The 14,845-nt window shown below is 36.4% G+C and overlaps 1 protein-coding gene across 1 annotated transcript in view; it reads left to right on the top strand.

Annotated features, from left to right (window-relative positions):
* Nucleotides 1–14,845, top strand: part of pds5b (PDS5 cohesin associated factor B) — a 63,132-nt gene that overhangs the window by 15,139 nt on the left and 33,148 nt on the right. The window contains exons 7-12 of the mRNA XM_688861.9: nucleotides 504–584; nucleotides 1,186–1,326; nucleotides 4,486–4,601; nucleotides 4,712–4,806; nucleotides 7,851–7,996; nucleotides 10,801–10,952. Of these exons, the coding sequence (XP_693953.2) occupies nucleotides 504–584; nucleotides 1,186–1,326; nucleotides 4,486–4,601; nucleotides 4,712–4,806; nucleotides 7,851–7,996; nucleotides 10,801–10,952 (731 nt within the window). The remainder of the gene's footprint in view (nucleotides 1–503; nucleotides 585–1,185; nucleotides 1,327–4,485; nucleotides 4,602–4,711; nucleotides 4,807–7,850; nucleotides 7,997–10,800; nucleotides 10,953–14,845) is intronic.

Below are 14,845 nucleotides of genomic sequence, written 5' to 3'. Positions count from 1 at the left end.
CAGATATACTGTGGAAATTTCCTTGCTCTGTTAAACATCATTTGGGAAATATTTAAAAAAAGAGAAAAAATTTAAAAAGGGGGATAATAATTCTGACTTCTACTGTATTACTATAAATCGTTATTTTTTCATTAGGTCTGTGTGTTTTAGTTTAAAAAAGGTTGTAAAATAATAAAAAACATTTTGTAAGATATAAATTGTGCTTTGTTTGCTGTATAAAAATGAAAACAAACAAAAAAATAAATCAAACTCATTTGCTTAATGAGTGTGCTTGTTAAATGTATTTGAATTTTATTTGAGAGTTTTAGGTTTAAGCTATAGGGTTTTTTTAATGTTCAAGTAAGTTTCTCAGTTTGTATATTATTTTTTCTTGTGTTTATTTTTGAATTAAATAGGATAAAATATGAGAAAAATATCTGCTTAATAGCTTCATCTTCATGAGATTCCTGACTTTCGTCACAAATAATCATTACTTTTTTTAATTTCTCCAACTTTTCTTACAGAATCTCAACAAGCAAGCATACGATCTGGCCAAAGCCTTGCTGAAGAGGACCGCTCAGGCCATAGAGCCGTACATCACTAACGTGAGTAAACAAGATTTATCCTAGTCAACTTTGCATAGAAAGTGCATCCTACCCCATATTCTCTCTGGTAAAATCATGCTGACTTACAAGGGTACGAAAAAAAGATCTCCTCGTTCATTCAAATCATGAATAATCCCTAATGAACCTCCACGATTTGACTCCATTCATTTTGCTTTCGAAAACTCGTTGAGGCTTGCAACATTAAGCGGATATCAGGAGCGTCTCTCCACGCTCAAACGGCATGTTGAGCTTAAACACATTCATCAGGAACACCCGCAGGAGCGTGCAGCGCTGTTATACTGTGTGAACTTTATTCCCCGCAGTGCTCATTAAAAGTGCCAGAGATACTGAAAATAAGTGCACAGATCCCTACCAGAGGAGAATCCATCTCTATAACTATAATAGATCAGCTCGGCCTGATTTTTCTTTCTATTCATACATCTGCGCTCTGCTGGAGACGGCTCCTCCCGTTCATAGATGAAGCCACTTACTTTTTATTATGATCTAATACAGGCTTCCTCAAATTAATCTGTAATCCTACTGCTGTCAGACGGCTATGCAGCGAGGTGTGCTGATTGATGCTGGTGTTGGTTTCTCTCAGTTTTTTAACCAGGTGCTGATGCTGGGAAAGACTTCAGTCAGCGATCTGTCAGAGCATGTGTTTGACCTGATCCTGGAGCTCTACAACATCGACAACCATTTACTGCTGTCCGTCCTGCCGCAGCTGGAGTTCAAACTCAAGGTAAGATGAGTTCTTTAATGATACATTGCAATGTGTTATGCTGTCAAACACATTCTAGTGGACTGTCCTGCTTTTAACGACTGCAGAAGGGTTGTTCATGAAATGAACTCACTCAAGGAGATCCTCTGCAAATGTCATAAAAAAAGTTAAATTTTTATCATGTATTAAGCCTGATTTATACTTCTGCGTCAGGTGACCGCCGTAACCCACGGCGCATGCAACGTGCGTGGCTGTGCATTTATACTTCTGCGCGCTGTCTCTGTCGGTCTGCATTAACACTTCCGAAACGCTAGTTGGCAGTGAGGTGTAAATGTTTCTCTGTGTCGAGTTTTTTTGCTGCTTTTTTGCTTTTCCTGAACACTTCCGGGATGTACAAGTGGCTCAAACTCGCTCATTTTGAGGCAGGAAACGGCGGACGTGCAACAACTTTAACTATGAGGTAAACACAAAACAAAACTTTCCATCCGGAAAAGTGCACGTCAGTGACGGCCACGGCGAAGGGCTATGCGTCAGCGCCGTAGCATACGCCGGCGTTTGACGCAGAAGTATAAATCAGCCTTTAACGTTAAAAATTGTATCTAATATATGTATTAGTTTGTTTATTTATGATTTTTTTGTCTTGAAAATAGCCTTGGTTGACGACATTGCATCAAATAAAAATATATGATATGATATGCGTTATGTTGTCTTTGGGGATGCAAGTGAAACTGCTTTCAGGTCTTGATGCTTAATAATAAATCACATATGTTTTTGGATGCGTGTTTGGTCAGCTTGTTTTTAAATTAATTTGGTGAAATGATGTGCATAATGAGAATTTTATACATAAGGTATGCTGCAATATTCTATATAATATTGAACTTCAATATATCCTCCACCATTTAATATGCATATGGAAATTGGATTTTTTTGGTTTTGCATTATTGAAATTGAAATATTTTGAATTTCCCCTATTTCTTTTATTGTCTCTGTTTTTTAATTGTTAATCTCTGAACTGGCTCTTTGCATGTTAGTATGCATGTCCCTATGTAGAAGTACAAATCTCCAAGAGTACATGCCCCATCAGTGAGCACTAAATTTAGTGGTGAATTTATGTACAAATGAAAGGGAAATGAGCACACATTGTCAAGAATAGACATGGGCCGATATAAGATTCTGACGGTATGATAACTGTGGATAAAAATATCATGGCATTGTGATCACTGCTCTAAAATATATTCTCTTTTTAAATGTCTATGTAAAAAAACTACAACGTTTTTCCCCTTTGAACACAATATATTTTATTTTGAGAAACATTTCAAATATTTTGTAACCGTAAACATGTCAGGCTAAATAATTGCAATAAATCAGTGACTTCTGCTGTTTTCATTAGTTTTAAAAACACTGATTTCTTTACAATTTAAAATGACATCTTTGGGTATATTTTCTGCTGGAGATACTGTTATCCTAAAAAAAATGTAAACAAAAAATAAATCTTGCGTATACCTTACAGACGGTATAGCAGAAAAAGTTGGTGGATTTAAAACCATGACTTTTGGAATACCCTGAAAACGGTTATTGTCCCACGTCTATTCCATAACCAGAACTCATGTAACGTAAATGAAAGTTATGACATGCAAATTAAGCCTTGTTTTTGATAGCAAGGCTAAAAGATGATTATGACCAATAATTATGTCACCTGTCCAACTCGACAAGCAATTATGTCTTAGAATGTAAACTTTCGGGAAATTTAGTTGTCCTCAATTTTTTACATTGTGCTGCATCTGTGTTGCGTTCTGATGTAAAAACTTCTTATTCTTGGTGTCTGTGTTTTTAATATTAATCAAAAAAACAAAGGATAAAGGAATCACTCTGCTCTTGACTGATTATCTAGCCCAGTAATGGTTAATCTTTATTTTTTACAGTGAACTTTATATACTTATTTCTCAGGTTTTGTAACTGAAAAGTATTGTTAGATGCATGATAAAACCGAGAAGCATTGTTTATTTTAGCATTAACTTTGCTTTTTGTCCAAAATTATTCATACTCTTTGCCAACTGTCAGAGTCTATGTGAAAATTTGAAAACTGAAAGTTTTATATCGGTCCAAGCTATTCTAAAGCATCCTAATTACCCTGATTTATTGGGAACAGCTTTTAATCAACTCAACGGGAGAAAAGCAGAACCTCTCCGCTGTTGGTTTGTGGATAGTCATGTTTAAGACAAAATAAAGTCATTATTATTGACTGAACACTGAGGGCTAAAGTAACTGCTGAAAATTTAGCTTTGAATAGCAGCAATACATTTGATTAAACTATATATTTATGCTTATGTATAAAGTAAATAAATATAGACAAGCATAACATTATTTATTATCATGAGTAGGCCATAAAGGTGAACTACTAGATCTTTCTGTCCTCTTTTAAAGTCAGGCCAGTATTGGTCTAGTTTTGACTAGATATTTGGCTACTTTTAGGAATGCATGTTACCCCTCTAATGAGACCTTTACTGAGGACATCTTTAATGGTTTATGATTATCATCATAAACCATCAAACTAACTATATGCTTGTTTCTGATATTTCTTGTTGTCGGTTCATCTTAAAAAAAACTTTTAAATCCCCCAAATTAAGTTTATATTGGCTTACCAAACCTGACACGTGTGCTTTCCTAAAAAATGGAAAAACAGTTTGTTAACTGGGATTTAATAGAAGTGGATTGTACTGCACAAAAGTTGATGGTTTCTAATAAATGAATGTGACATTTTCAAGCAAAAAGATGCTGACACACTGCTTGAAAATGATTACACTTCACTACACGATCCTTTCTTTCATTTTCTTTCTCAAGAGATTTATTCCAGCATGGCCTGAAAGCACAGTTGACATTTTTTCAAAAAAATAGCAAAGGTGATTACTTTCTTTTGTGTTGGCCGTGTTATTAAACTTGTATACAATTCCACAAAAGCAGGCTGAGTTTACGATTAGTGTATGAATGAATGTTATCATCTGTTAGGAGCTTTTTGTTCCATGCAGCGTATTTGACGTCAAGCCTTTATTCTGTTGTTTTTATGCAAAGCATAATGACTGCAAGGCTTAATGGGTTCGTTCATTTTTTGTGTTGTAATTAATGGCCACAGACCTCATTTTCTGCGGTTTTATCACTGGGAAATCCTCATGTGTTTTGCAGAGCAATGATAACGACGAGCGCCTGCAAGTAGTGAAGCTCCTGGCCAAGATGTTTGGTGCAAAGGATTCAGAGCTGGCTTCACAGAACAAACCTCTCTGGCAGTGCTACCTTGGGAGGTACTGCTCACGCACCAATGTCCCCTTATCTGTTTCTTTTTGTACACAAACCGATAAATGTTTGAACTGCAGGAGAGAGCTAAGAAATTAAATTTGTTGTGTTTCCTCAGGTTTAATGACATCCATGTCCCTGTTCGATTGGAATGTGTGAAGTTTGCCAGCCATTGCTTGATGAACCATCCAGACTTGGCAAAAGATCTCACAGGTACAGGCTGTCTTGTAATAACTTTGGCTACACTTTTATTTGATGGCTGAGTATAAATGTCCAAGTAATATAAATAAATAAAAAGAAAGACACAAACGCTGATTAGCTGCCTAACTCAGTGAGCATATTTTGCAGTGTTTTATTTCTTTTTTGTCTTTTTATTGATTATATTAAATGTAAAATCTCTTGTTTAATACCTGTTCTATATGATAAAAGGAAGATAATGCACATGCTTATTAAATGAAATTTTAAAAATGACGTATAATTAATGTAAGTGTGTGTTATTGTCTACGCTTCTTTTTTTTTTTTGCTCATTTGATTATTATTTTTTCAATTGCTGTTCTTAAAAATGAATCCTAGAATATGGTGAATAAATGCAATACATTTCCACAGTTTAAGAAAAAGTGTACAAATGTGTGTATATTAATTATATTTTTGTATAATATCAGTGCTTCTCGCACATAAGCTTTACTTAGGCGGGCCACCCAGGTATATTTACTTATTTACTTATATTATTTTAGTGACACTTTTTTGTATTATTATCATATTTTACACTTTTTTTTTTTTTGTATCTGCCCACTATAACCAAACATTCGCGATCGATTGCGTAGTGGGAAATCTTGTCTATTTTACCCGTTTTGTACTGCACGAGAACTGTCAAAAAAAAGTATCCTAAATAGGGATTTAGCTTTTGCTTTCTCACTTTCTAAAGGTGTCGTTAATTGTATGCACACAGTTGCTAGAGCAAGATAAACATTACATAATAAAATAATAAATAATAAATTCTTTAGTTTAAACAACTACAAAAATAGTTACTAAATACTCAGAGAGGATAAAATTACGAGGGAGGATGAAATCTAAATTGGCTGCATTTGCCTTAATTAAATAATCTTGCCTTTTTATTCTTGTTATTACTCTTTGAGATATTCTCTGGATTTGTTAAAGAGCCCATATTATACATGAAATAGGGTCATATCTTGGTTGTAAGGGTCTCCAACAACAGTCTAATATGCATGCAAAGTCAAAAAACACTTTCATGGTCTTATAATCTGCATTTATTTTTACCTAATTATCCCAGCGACTCCTGTATGAATCGTCCAGTGATTCATTTGTTCCCAAACCCCTCCTTAGCGCGAAGCTAATCTGCGCTTATTGGACCGATGACAGTCTGTCACGATTGGTCGACTGCCTTCAGTCAGAGAATGAAATGCCCAATAGCTAATCAGCTATATAAAAGTAATCACAGCTCATACGCACTCCATAGTGTAGGCGTGGATTTTAGCTGCCACACACACACACACACAAACACACACACACCTCTGGACAACAACGCTCCCGCTTCCGCCCGCACCCGCCAGGTTTGAGCCTGAACCCGACCGCTCCCGCTTATATTTAGAATTTCTTGTCCCGGTGCCCGAACCGCCCCATTTTCTGTCCGCCGCGCCCGATCCCGCTAAAGAGCGGGGGAGAACATAACCGAAAATCACCCAGCTAAGCAGTCCAGAGACAGCCAGACAGAGCGCTCTCTCTCTCTCTCTCTCTCTCTCTCTCTCTCTCTCTCTCTCTCTCTCTCTCTCTCTCTCTCTCTCTCTCTCTCTCTCATACGCGCGCACTAACACATACACACAAGCGCCAAGCAGACACACAGGCAGGCAAAGCTCTGTCTCATTCGCATAGCAATATCCGTGATATTGCTAGAAAGCCCGCTCCCGTCCCAAATTAAACCTGTTACCGACCGCTCCCGCGATTGATTCGGAAATTTATTCCCGCTCCGCAGAAATCTGGCCCAATACGTACTTACATTTGAGAAATGGAGGAAGAAAAATCCATCCTGCCGTCCATCAGTAAGTTACACTTTACTGATCCTTACTTTAACAAACGCAGATGAAGTATTCTTTGTAGCCTGTAGTTTCCAGAAGTTTCCAACTGCTTGGTTATAATGCTGAGGTTTCATCTCTGGGTAGAGACTCAATATATCCATCTGCAGTGTGACTTCAATCGACCGGCATGTTTGTGTGCGTGTGTTTGTGGGTGTGTGTGTGTCTGGGTTTCTGCGTCAGAGGGCGGGGCCTCAGGTTTGAAATCTCCCGGGTTTGCGCGTGCACGTGAATAACTTGGTTTCGTTCGTACGTCATGGTTAAACACCTAATGACTCGGTATCAAGGCGACTCGTTTGAAGCACTATGAGTCGACTCTTTTATAGATGAATCAACCGTTTTAAACACTGTATTCTTACAGATTTAAGCCTTAGCTGGATACTTCACTTCACTTAGAGCTGTTACACACTACATGGAGGGGAATTTTCAAAAACCCATAATATGGGCTCTTTAATTTTTTTGTGATTTATTTTTCATTTGCTGTATATTTTATTAATTTAATGTCAATATATGACATATTTTATTGATCTAAAATGCTTTGGCAATGTACAAAATGGGATGCCAATAAAGCAACCTTGAATGAGAGTTGGAGAGAAGCAGATTTTACCTGTCAGTGGCTGCACAGAGCTCCTGTTTAGCATAGAAGTATGAGAAACAGTGGATTTTCTTTTTAGTTTACCAGTCATTTTACCTTTAACCTATTCAAAAAAGAAACAGATTATAACAGTTAATTAGAAATAATAATAATATTTTATATATATATATATATATATATATATATATATATATATATATATATATATATATATATATATATATATATATATATATATAGTTATGTTTTGTTTGTTGCATATAGTTAACTAATCATGTGATGTGGGTAAAAGGTGTATTTTAGTCTGGCTACCACCGCAAGTATATTTCAGAACTGTGGGAAGCACTGATTATGTATATAATATTCATGTATTTAACAATACGGTGTATAATAGTTTTTCAAATGTTTTGAATTGATTGTTCAACAAAATTTAATTTTTTTTTTTAACCTTGTCAGAAAAGTTCACTGTATTAAGTGTGTTTATTTGTTAACTTATTTAGTTGTAGCATTTAAATAATTGAACAAAATGGTGCAGGTGTTTAATCCTAAATTGTCCATGTTTTCATTTGCAGAGTATTTGAAAGTAAGGTCACATGACCCAGAGGAGGCTATTCGGCATGACGTCATCGTGTCCATTGTGACTGCCTCCAAAAAAGACCTCTCACTCGTCAACGATCATCTACTGAACTTTGTGCGGGAGAGGACTCTAGATAAGAGGGTAAGCACCACCCTCTCTTTATGCTAATTTTGTCTTCTGTTTTGCCTCCTAAACATTCTTCATTAGCACTGCAGTCATTTTATTCCATGCATAATATCCAAGGGCCTTTTCTCCCATTAGTACCCCAAATGAACCAGAGACTTCGACATCGGCGCATTCAGGGCAGAGCCGAGCTGGAATACATTAGCTTCTTGTTTCTTTCCAGACACACTCCATTTCTTCTCTCTATAATTTAATCAGCAGTCTCCTTTAGCCACCCCAAGCTGGAAGGGACGGAATGTTACAAATTGGACTATAACTCATATATAACCATTCTTCAGCCTTTTCAGAACGCTTTCAGGGAGCGAATTTAATTGAAGGCCCCTCTGTGTTCTTGGACAAATGACACCGCAGTAGTCCAGGCGAATCTCCATCTCATCTTATTACACCTCATTGCTGTAGCTTACCGTATATAAGCTTTGGTTTTATACAGATACAGTCATATTCCAGCTTTAGCTGTTCTGACATTTTTGTTGTCTTTGTAAAAATGACATTTTTTGACATTTTCATGATGAGGCAAAATGTAATACAGGCTAGTATTAATATGACTTTTCTCGGTTATTGTCTTTTTATTGTTTTACTGTTGTTACAAGTTTGGGATGTTTAAGTGGGATGCTGTAACATTAAGGTGAGACAGATGTAATGTGTGCGACAGATCAAGGACGAAGTGGGAATCAATTCTCTATTTAAGCTTTTTTTACTTAATGGTTTGAACAATATGTAACAATAATAAGTAAAAAAAAAAAAAAAGATAAATTAACATTTACAATTATTCTCTTTACACCAAAACTATGGTTGTAAGCCAAATCAAAGAAATTAACAAAACAATCCTTAAATCTAAAGTCTGAACTCAGTGACCAAGAAGTACTAATAACAACGGAGGTCTTCATTGTGCACAAAATCCATCTAAACTAAAACAAACCGAACAAGACGGTCAAAGGCTCCCCTTAAAATCACGCAACAACCATCACATTATTTTACTTAAAGTCAACAAAGTTCAACAAGCAAACTCGAATTACCACAGTAAACTGAGATAATAAATCACTAAACAGCCGAAGGATATCACACAAATTGCGTGGAGCACGAACGGTGCTGGTTTATATGTTTCTGCGTCGAGTGATCGTCATGACCCACAGTGCATGCTTTGCGTATAGCCTTGCATTTGTACTTCTGTGGGCTGTTTGTGTTGCTCTCCTATAACGCTCTTATAGGAGACACTCTTACATTATATCTTTAATGTACAAGAAGCTAAAACTAGAGGCAGGCACTGGCGGACGTGCAACAACATTAATCGTAAGGTAAACACAAAACAAAAGTTTCCCTATGAAGCTCAGTGTTTCCTCTAGGATTTTTTCCAGCTGTGGCGGCAGGTCTTTTACACAAATCTACCAACTACCTATGGCGTTATTTCAATGACAAATGGAGAAATGTCGTAGGTGCAGTAGAAGTCGCGATTGCGTGATTGTCCTGAAGTAAAGTGAAACCGCAATAAACTCCAGCAAGATAAAATCATTATATGCAGAACCAAAGACCTTTATCTATAAATAAATTATAATTATGGAAACTGTGTTCATCTTAACTGAAAGCTTCGTCATGCTTGCTGGCCTTTACTGGCAAATAACCCACAGCACTACTATGGTTACAGAAAAGCTTGCGCTGTTATAATTCACTTATCTTTTAATGAGTTTTGGTTCGATTATAACCAGCTATTAAAAAAAAACAACAACAATGACTTAATGTTTTGAATGAGAAGCTGTAATGTAGCCGTGGTGGGATGCATTTTTGTGTGGCGTTCCGCCATAGTAAAATGAATGTAGCAGAAACCATGAAGCTCCTTCACAGTATTTGGCACTTGTAAGCACTCGCTCCAACGGGCTCGCTGCTCTCTGCGCTGCCCATGCTCGTCACCACTACCAAATAGACCAATCACAGAGTTTGTACACTTTTTGAGAGGTGCGTGTCACCCTTGGCGAGGGGTCTCTAACCGTTGCGCCAGACCATACGTGTGTACTCGACGCAGAAGTATAAATCAGCCTTTAATACTTCACAATATTGCTACCAAGGACCCCTGGGTCCTAGTGCCAGCCTAATAAAAATTTGGATTTATTTAAGGGGCAATACTGTTACACTAATAAAAATTAAAGTAAAATACAAAAATATAAAGGTAGCTGTGTTTAGGAATTGATGATTTATTGGACTCATGAGTCAGATTTCAACCATTTATTAGGTGAGCAATCATATATGGTAACTCCATTGACATTGATTACAGTATAATTGAAAAAATCCAAAGTTTTGTTGTAACGCTCCAGTGTTTTTCTGATAAGCATTCTAGTGAGTGCCATTGATTGAATTGGTTAATGGTAAGAAACTATAACACAAACCCTGTTGTGGAAAACTCAGAATTTAAAAAAAAAAAAATTATGGGCATCAGTTATCAGCTAAAATCTGTAAAAAATAAATAAATACAAATTGTGCATCCCTCATATATTACTGTTGTAATTAGTAATTCTATATAAATCAGTAATTCGTTTGCATGAAAAACCTGACACTTGTAAATTAACACTTATAAAGTAAGTAAACAAATTAAAAAGCAATTAAAACAAATGTGAAAATATTGGTCTATGGCATATTGGCAGAAAATTCACTATTGCTCGTCCCTATATTTTTAATCTTAAATGGACTGCTGACCAAGTAGTTTTATTACTTTTGGCTCCAAGTGTATGATTTTTCTACTGCAGTGTAATATTGTGTGTGCTCTCTTGCAGTGGCGTGTCCGTAAGGAGGCTATGATGGGCCTGGCTCAGATCTATAAGAAGTACGCCTTACAGGCAGAGGCTGGCAAAGAGGCAGCCAAGCAGATCTCCTGGATCAAAGACAAACTGCTCCACATTTATTACCAGAACAGCATCGACGACCGGTGAGTGGAGCTGTTTATGTGGACGCCTCCCAATATGTGAATTGACATCCCTGCTTATTTTAAATTCAGCTGCTTTATATTTTGGGTCAGTAGTGAGTGAGTGAGGGATGTATTTGTGCACTATTATCTTTCCCAGTGCAGAAAACATGGACTGAATAATGGAATATGGTCATTAATATAGAAATTCCTTCCTGAATACCGCGAAGTTGGCAGCGTAGTGCTGTACACATAATTAGATCTCAGTGTGAACTATTGACCTTGACTATTAAACTGCAAAAAGCCTGTTTTAATATGAAGTCTGCATGTTTTGTGTATCTGAGAGAATGAACGATGTAGTTTTGTTTACTACAATTTTACTTAAGCATGTGTGATTCCCGTGGTGTTTGTCGTCTCGCTATATGAGGACATGAATTAGGGCTGTGCAATTAATCGAAAATCCGATTTCGATTTTGACTTTTAACGATTATGAAAAACCATTAATCGAGATAAACGATTATTCCATCACGTAACGCCCCCTTTCCAGTTGTACATGTGTGAAAACTCTTAGCCTCTGCAAAGCTCAGTTCCACGTGAAAATGATTAAAAGCATGTGCACGTAACTTTTGCAGCACGGGATGCGGATCATTCATGTTTTTAAAAGCGCAAAAGAGCACGTGCTGTTGTGTGTGCGCACGCCGTGCTTGGCCTCGGACGGGTAGTGTGTGTGTGTGTGTGTGTGTGTGTGTGTGTGTGTGTGTGTGTGTGTGTGTGTGTGTGTGTGTGTGTGTGTGTGTGTGTGTGTGTGTGTGTGTGTGTGTGTGTGTGTGTGTGTGTGTGTGTGTGTGTGTGTGTGTGTGTGTGTGTGTGTGTGTGTGTTTACGCGCGTGCCGCGCTTAGCCTCGGACAGCAGAGCACACACACATCTAACGCGATCTTAATGTGAGCGCTTTAATGGTCAAGTACATGCACATTTTGTGTCAGATTTATTATTAATCAATAATAAAATTAAAAACACAGTGAAGATGCTTAAAGTAAAATTTAAACAACAGATTTAACTCATTTCTAATAACTGATTTATTTTATCTTTGCTATGATGACAGCACATTATATTTTACTAGACATTTTTTAAGATACTAGTATTCAGCTTAAAGTGACATTCAAAGGCTTAATTAGGGTTAATAGACAAGCCATTGTATAACAGTAGTTTCTTCTGCAGACCATAAAACATATATATTGCTTAAAGGGGCTAATAATATCGAGCTATTAAAATAGGTTTCAAAATATTCAAACCTGCTTTTATTCTAGCTGTAATAAAACAAATAAGCCTTTCTACAGAAGAAAAAAATATTATAGGAAATACTGTAAAAATAAAATAAAAAAAAACCTCTGTTAAACGTCATTTGGAAAATACTTATATATAAAAATAAATTCACAGGAGGACGAATAATTTTAACTTCAACTGATAATCGTTTTGAATAATCGTGATTACAATTATGACCAAAATAATCGTGATTATGATTTTTCCCATAATCGAGCAGCCCTAACATGAATATATGAACTTCAGCTCCAGAGCTGCTTTAAAAGTCATACAATTCACTTCAGATTCATATCATGGAGACTTAACTATTTCACTATACATGTGATCTCCGTAGCACTCGTCGGAGCAAGCGGAGCTGTAAATCTGCTCTGCATGGTTTGGCTTATTATTTGTTTTGTTGCATATAGATGTCTGTGACAGTAGTTTTTCAATGTGTTGATGGTTTATGTGTGTGTGATTCTTTGTTCTGTTAGTGCAAGTAAATGTCTTTTTGCAGCATTTGGACACAGTTTGTGTTTTGTCTGGCACACTTCACCGCTGTAATTTTACTGTGCCGCCCCACCTCTTGCTTGCTGTTGATGTGCAGATTATTGCCTGTAAACACAGCGCTCCTCTCAGTTCAAAAAATTTTTTCGACTCGTTTAACGTTTCTACCGAATCATCACATATCTCTAACTATTTTTAATCGGCTCACGTTACATCCCACCAATAAGTTAAAAAAAAGACAATATCTTTTAAACATGTTTTGATTTCAGCACGAGTAAAACTGAATTTTTTAGGGGGGAAATTATTTTATTGAGTTTGTAAAAGCTTAATTGTATTTTTATTGATTTTATGATTGCTAAAATGTGAAGTAACCAATAAAGAGTTCAGTATTTAGACTAATTAAAAATTTGGGGTCTAGTCAGGGGTAAGATCAGCTTTCATTTAGTATTTTGCAATTAAGTGGAACAAAGAGGGATTTGCCTTTGTTAAAGTTTTTTGATGGTTTATTTGTTTACAGTTGAAGGCAAAACTTATTTGAATTTTTGATTATTTAAAAAAGAATATTTCACAAGTGCTGTTTAACAAAGTGAATAGTTTTAAGGCTGCACGTTATTGAAAAATACTGACATTTCGATATTTTGTATTTCTGCGATATACTTTGAGATATGAATATATTTACACAATACGACTTAAGTAACTGTTTGGAAAATTCATTATTTTACATTGATTGGTAGGATTTTGTAGGAGGGTGCATCTGAATAAAACATCAAAAAACTTTAAAAAAGGTAAAATAAAATAAAATAAAGCACAGTTGAAAATAACAAAACAAAGATATAAACTACAGGGCTCGAAATTGCGACCATTTTGGTCACATATGCGCCTGAAATTTTATCTATGCAACCTCAAAATATATTTGGGAGCATTTGTGCGATGCATAAAATTGTTGTGTGCGACCAGTTTTTACTGCAAAATGTTCACCACATGCACAGATTTGGGAGACATTCACGCAGAATGCATCTCTGCACTTGAAACGTGAAGCGCAGTGCTCAGTAATGGTTTAAAACAGTTGTCATGTCACCTTGCTGCAGTAAACAAAGCCAAGTCCATAATGCTTGCCCCGTCTTCGCGCTCTTCTTATTGGCCCACTGCTCTAGCACTGAAATATCAGCTGTCAATCACTGTCAATGCCTTCTCGCTTGAAATGACAGAGAGAGCTACTACCGCGAAAAATTGTAAAGTGCTGAAGATGAGAATGAAGATAACACTGACAGATTTTGTTTTAGAAACCATGGCATCTAAAGTTACAAATAATGACACATTTTACTTGTGATCATGTGCTGAATGTTAATCCACCATCTACACTTTTAGAAGAGTGGATAAAAGTCTTCCATTGGCTTCAAGTGCCCTATGAAAAGTCTGTGGGATGGAATTTTCAGATAACTGTTTGCCACATCTAGCACGAGAGCTTCTGTTTAATCCTTTTTATAATCACCAGATGCTGTCCGCCGTGCAAGTGGCAGCTATATGTAAAAGTTAACAACACGTACACCATCGCAAATGGGCTTTCACTGAGTAAACTAACATCGCTACTCATGAAAAGACCGGTATTGCTATTAACATGACGTATGCATATAATAAGGTACAGTGTATGTCAAAAACATTGATGCAATATCAGACAGCACCCGTGAGAAACAGCACAGTTATATCATTAACAGATTCATTAATGTCAAGCAACGTGTGCAGGGCCGGAGAGCGCTCCGTGTATGCTTTGGTCACTCAGTTATGTTATAAAAATCTATTTTCTTGTGATAACGGGATTTCGTTGAGACATATTTTCCTCACGCATGCATATATATATATTTTGCTTGTTAGTTTGATTACTGTTGATGATTTCAAATGCAATAAATATGTTTGTATAAAACTTGTAGTAACGGGGCTTATTATTGGTGATGCGCCTAAATTGTTTAAGTTAGGAGCACCGGTGCTACCAAGCAAAAAGGTTAATTTCGAGCCCTGAACCGAACTGAACTGTGCTTTATGGTTTTCGGTAATATCTAACAATATAGTGGTACGCAAAGTTTAATCATCAAATCTAAAAAGAATACTGTTT

Source organism: Danio rerio, chromosome 15, assembly GCF_049306965.1.
Source record: "Danio rerio strain Tuebingen ecotype United States chromosome 15, GRCz12tu, whole genome shotgun sequence".
NCBI classification, from domain to species: Eukaryota; Metazoa; Chordata; class Actinopteri; order Cypriniformes; family Danionidae; genus Danio; species Danio rerio.
This window is presented reverse-complemented; position numbering and strand designations above follow the sequence as displayed.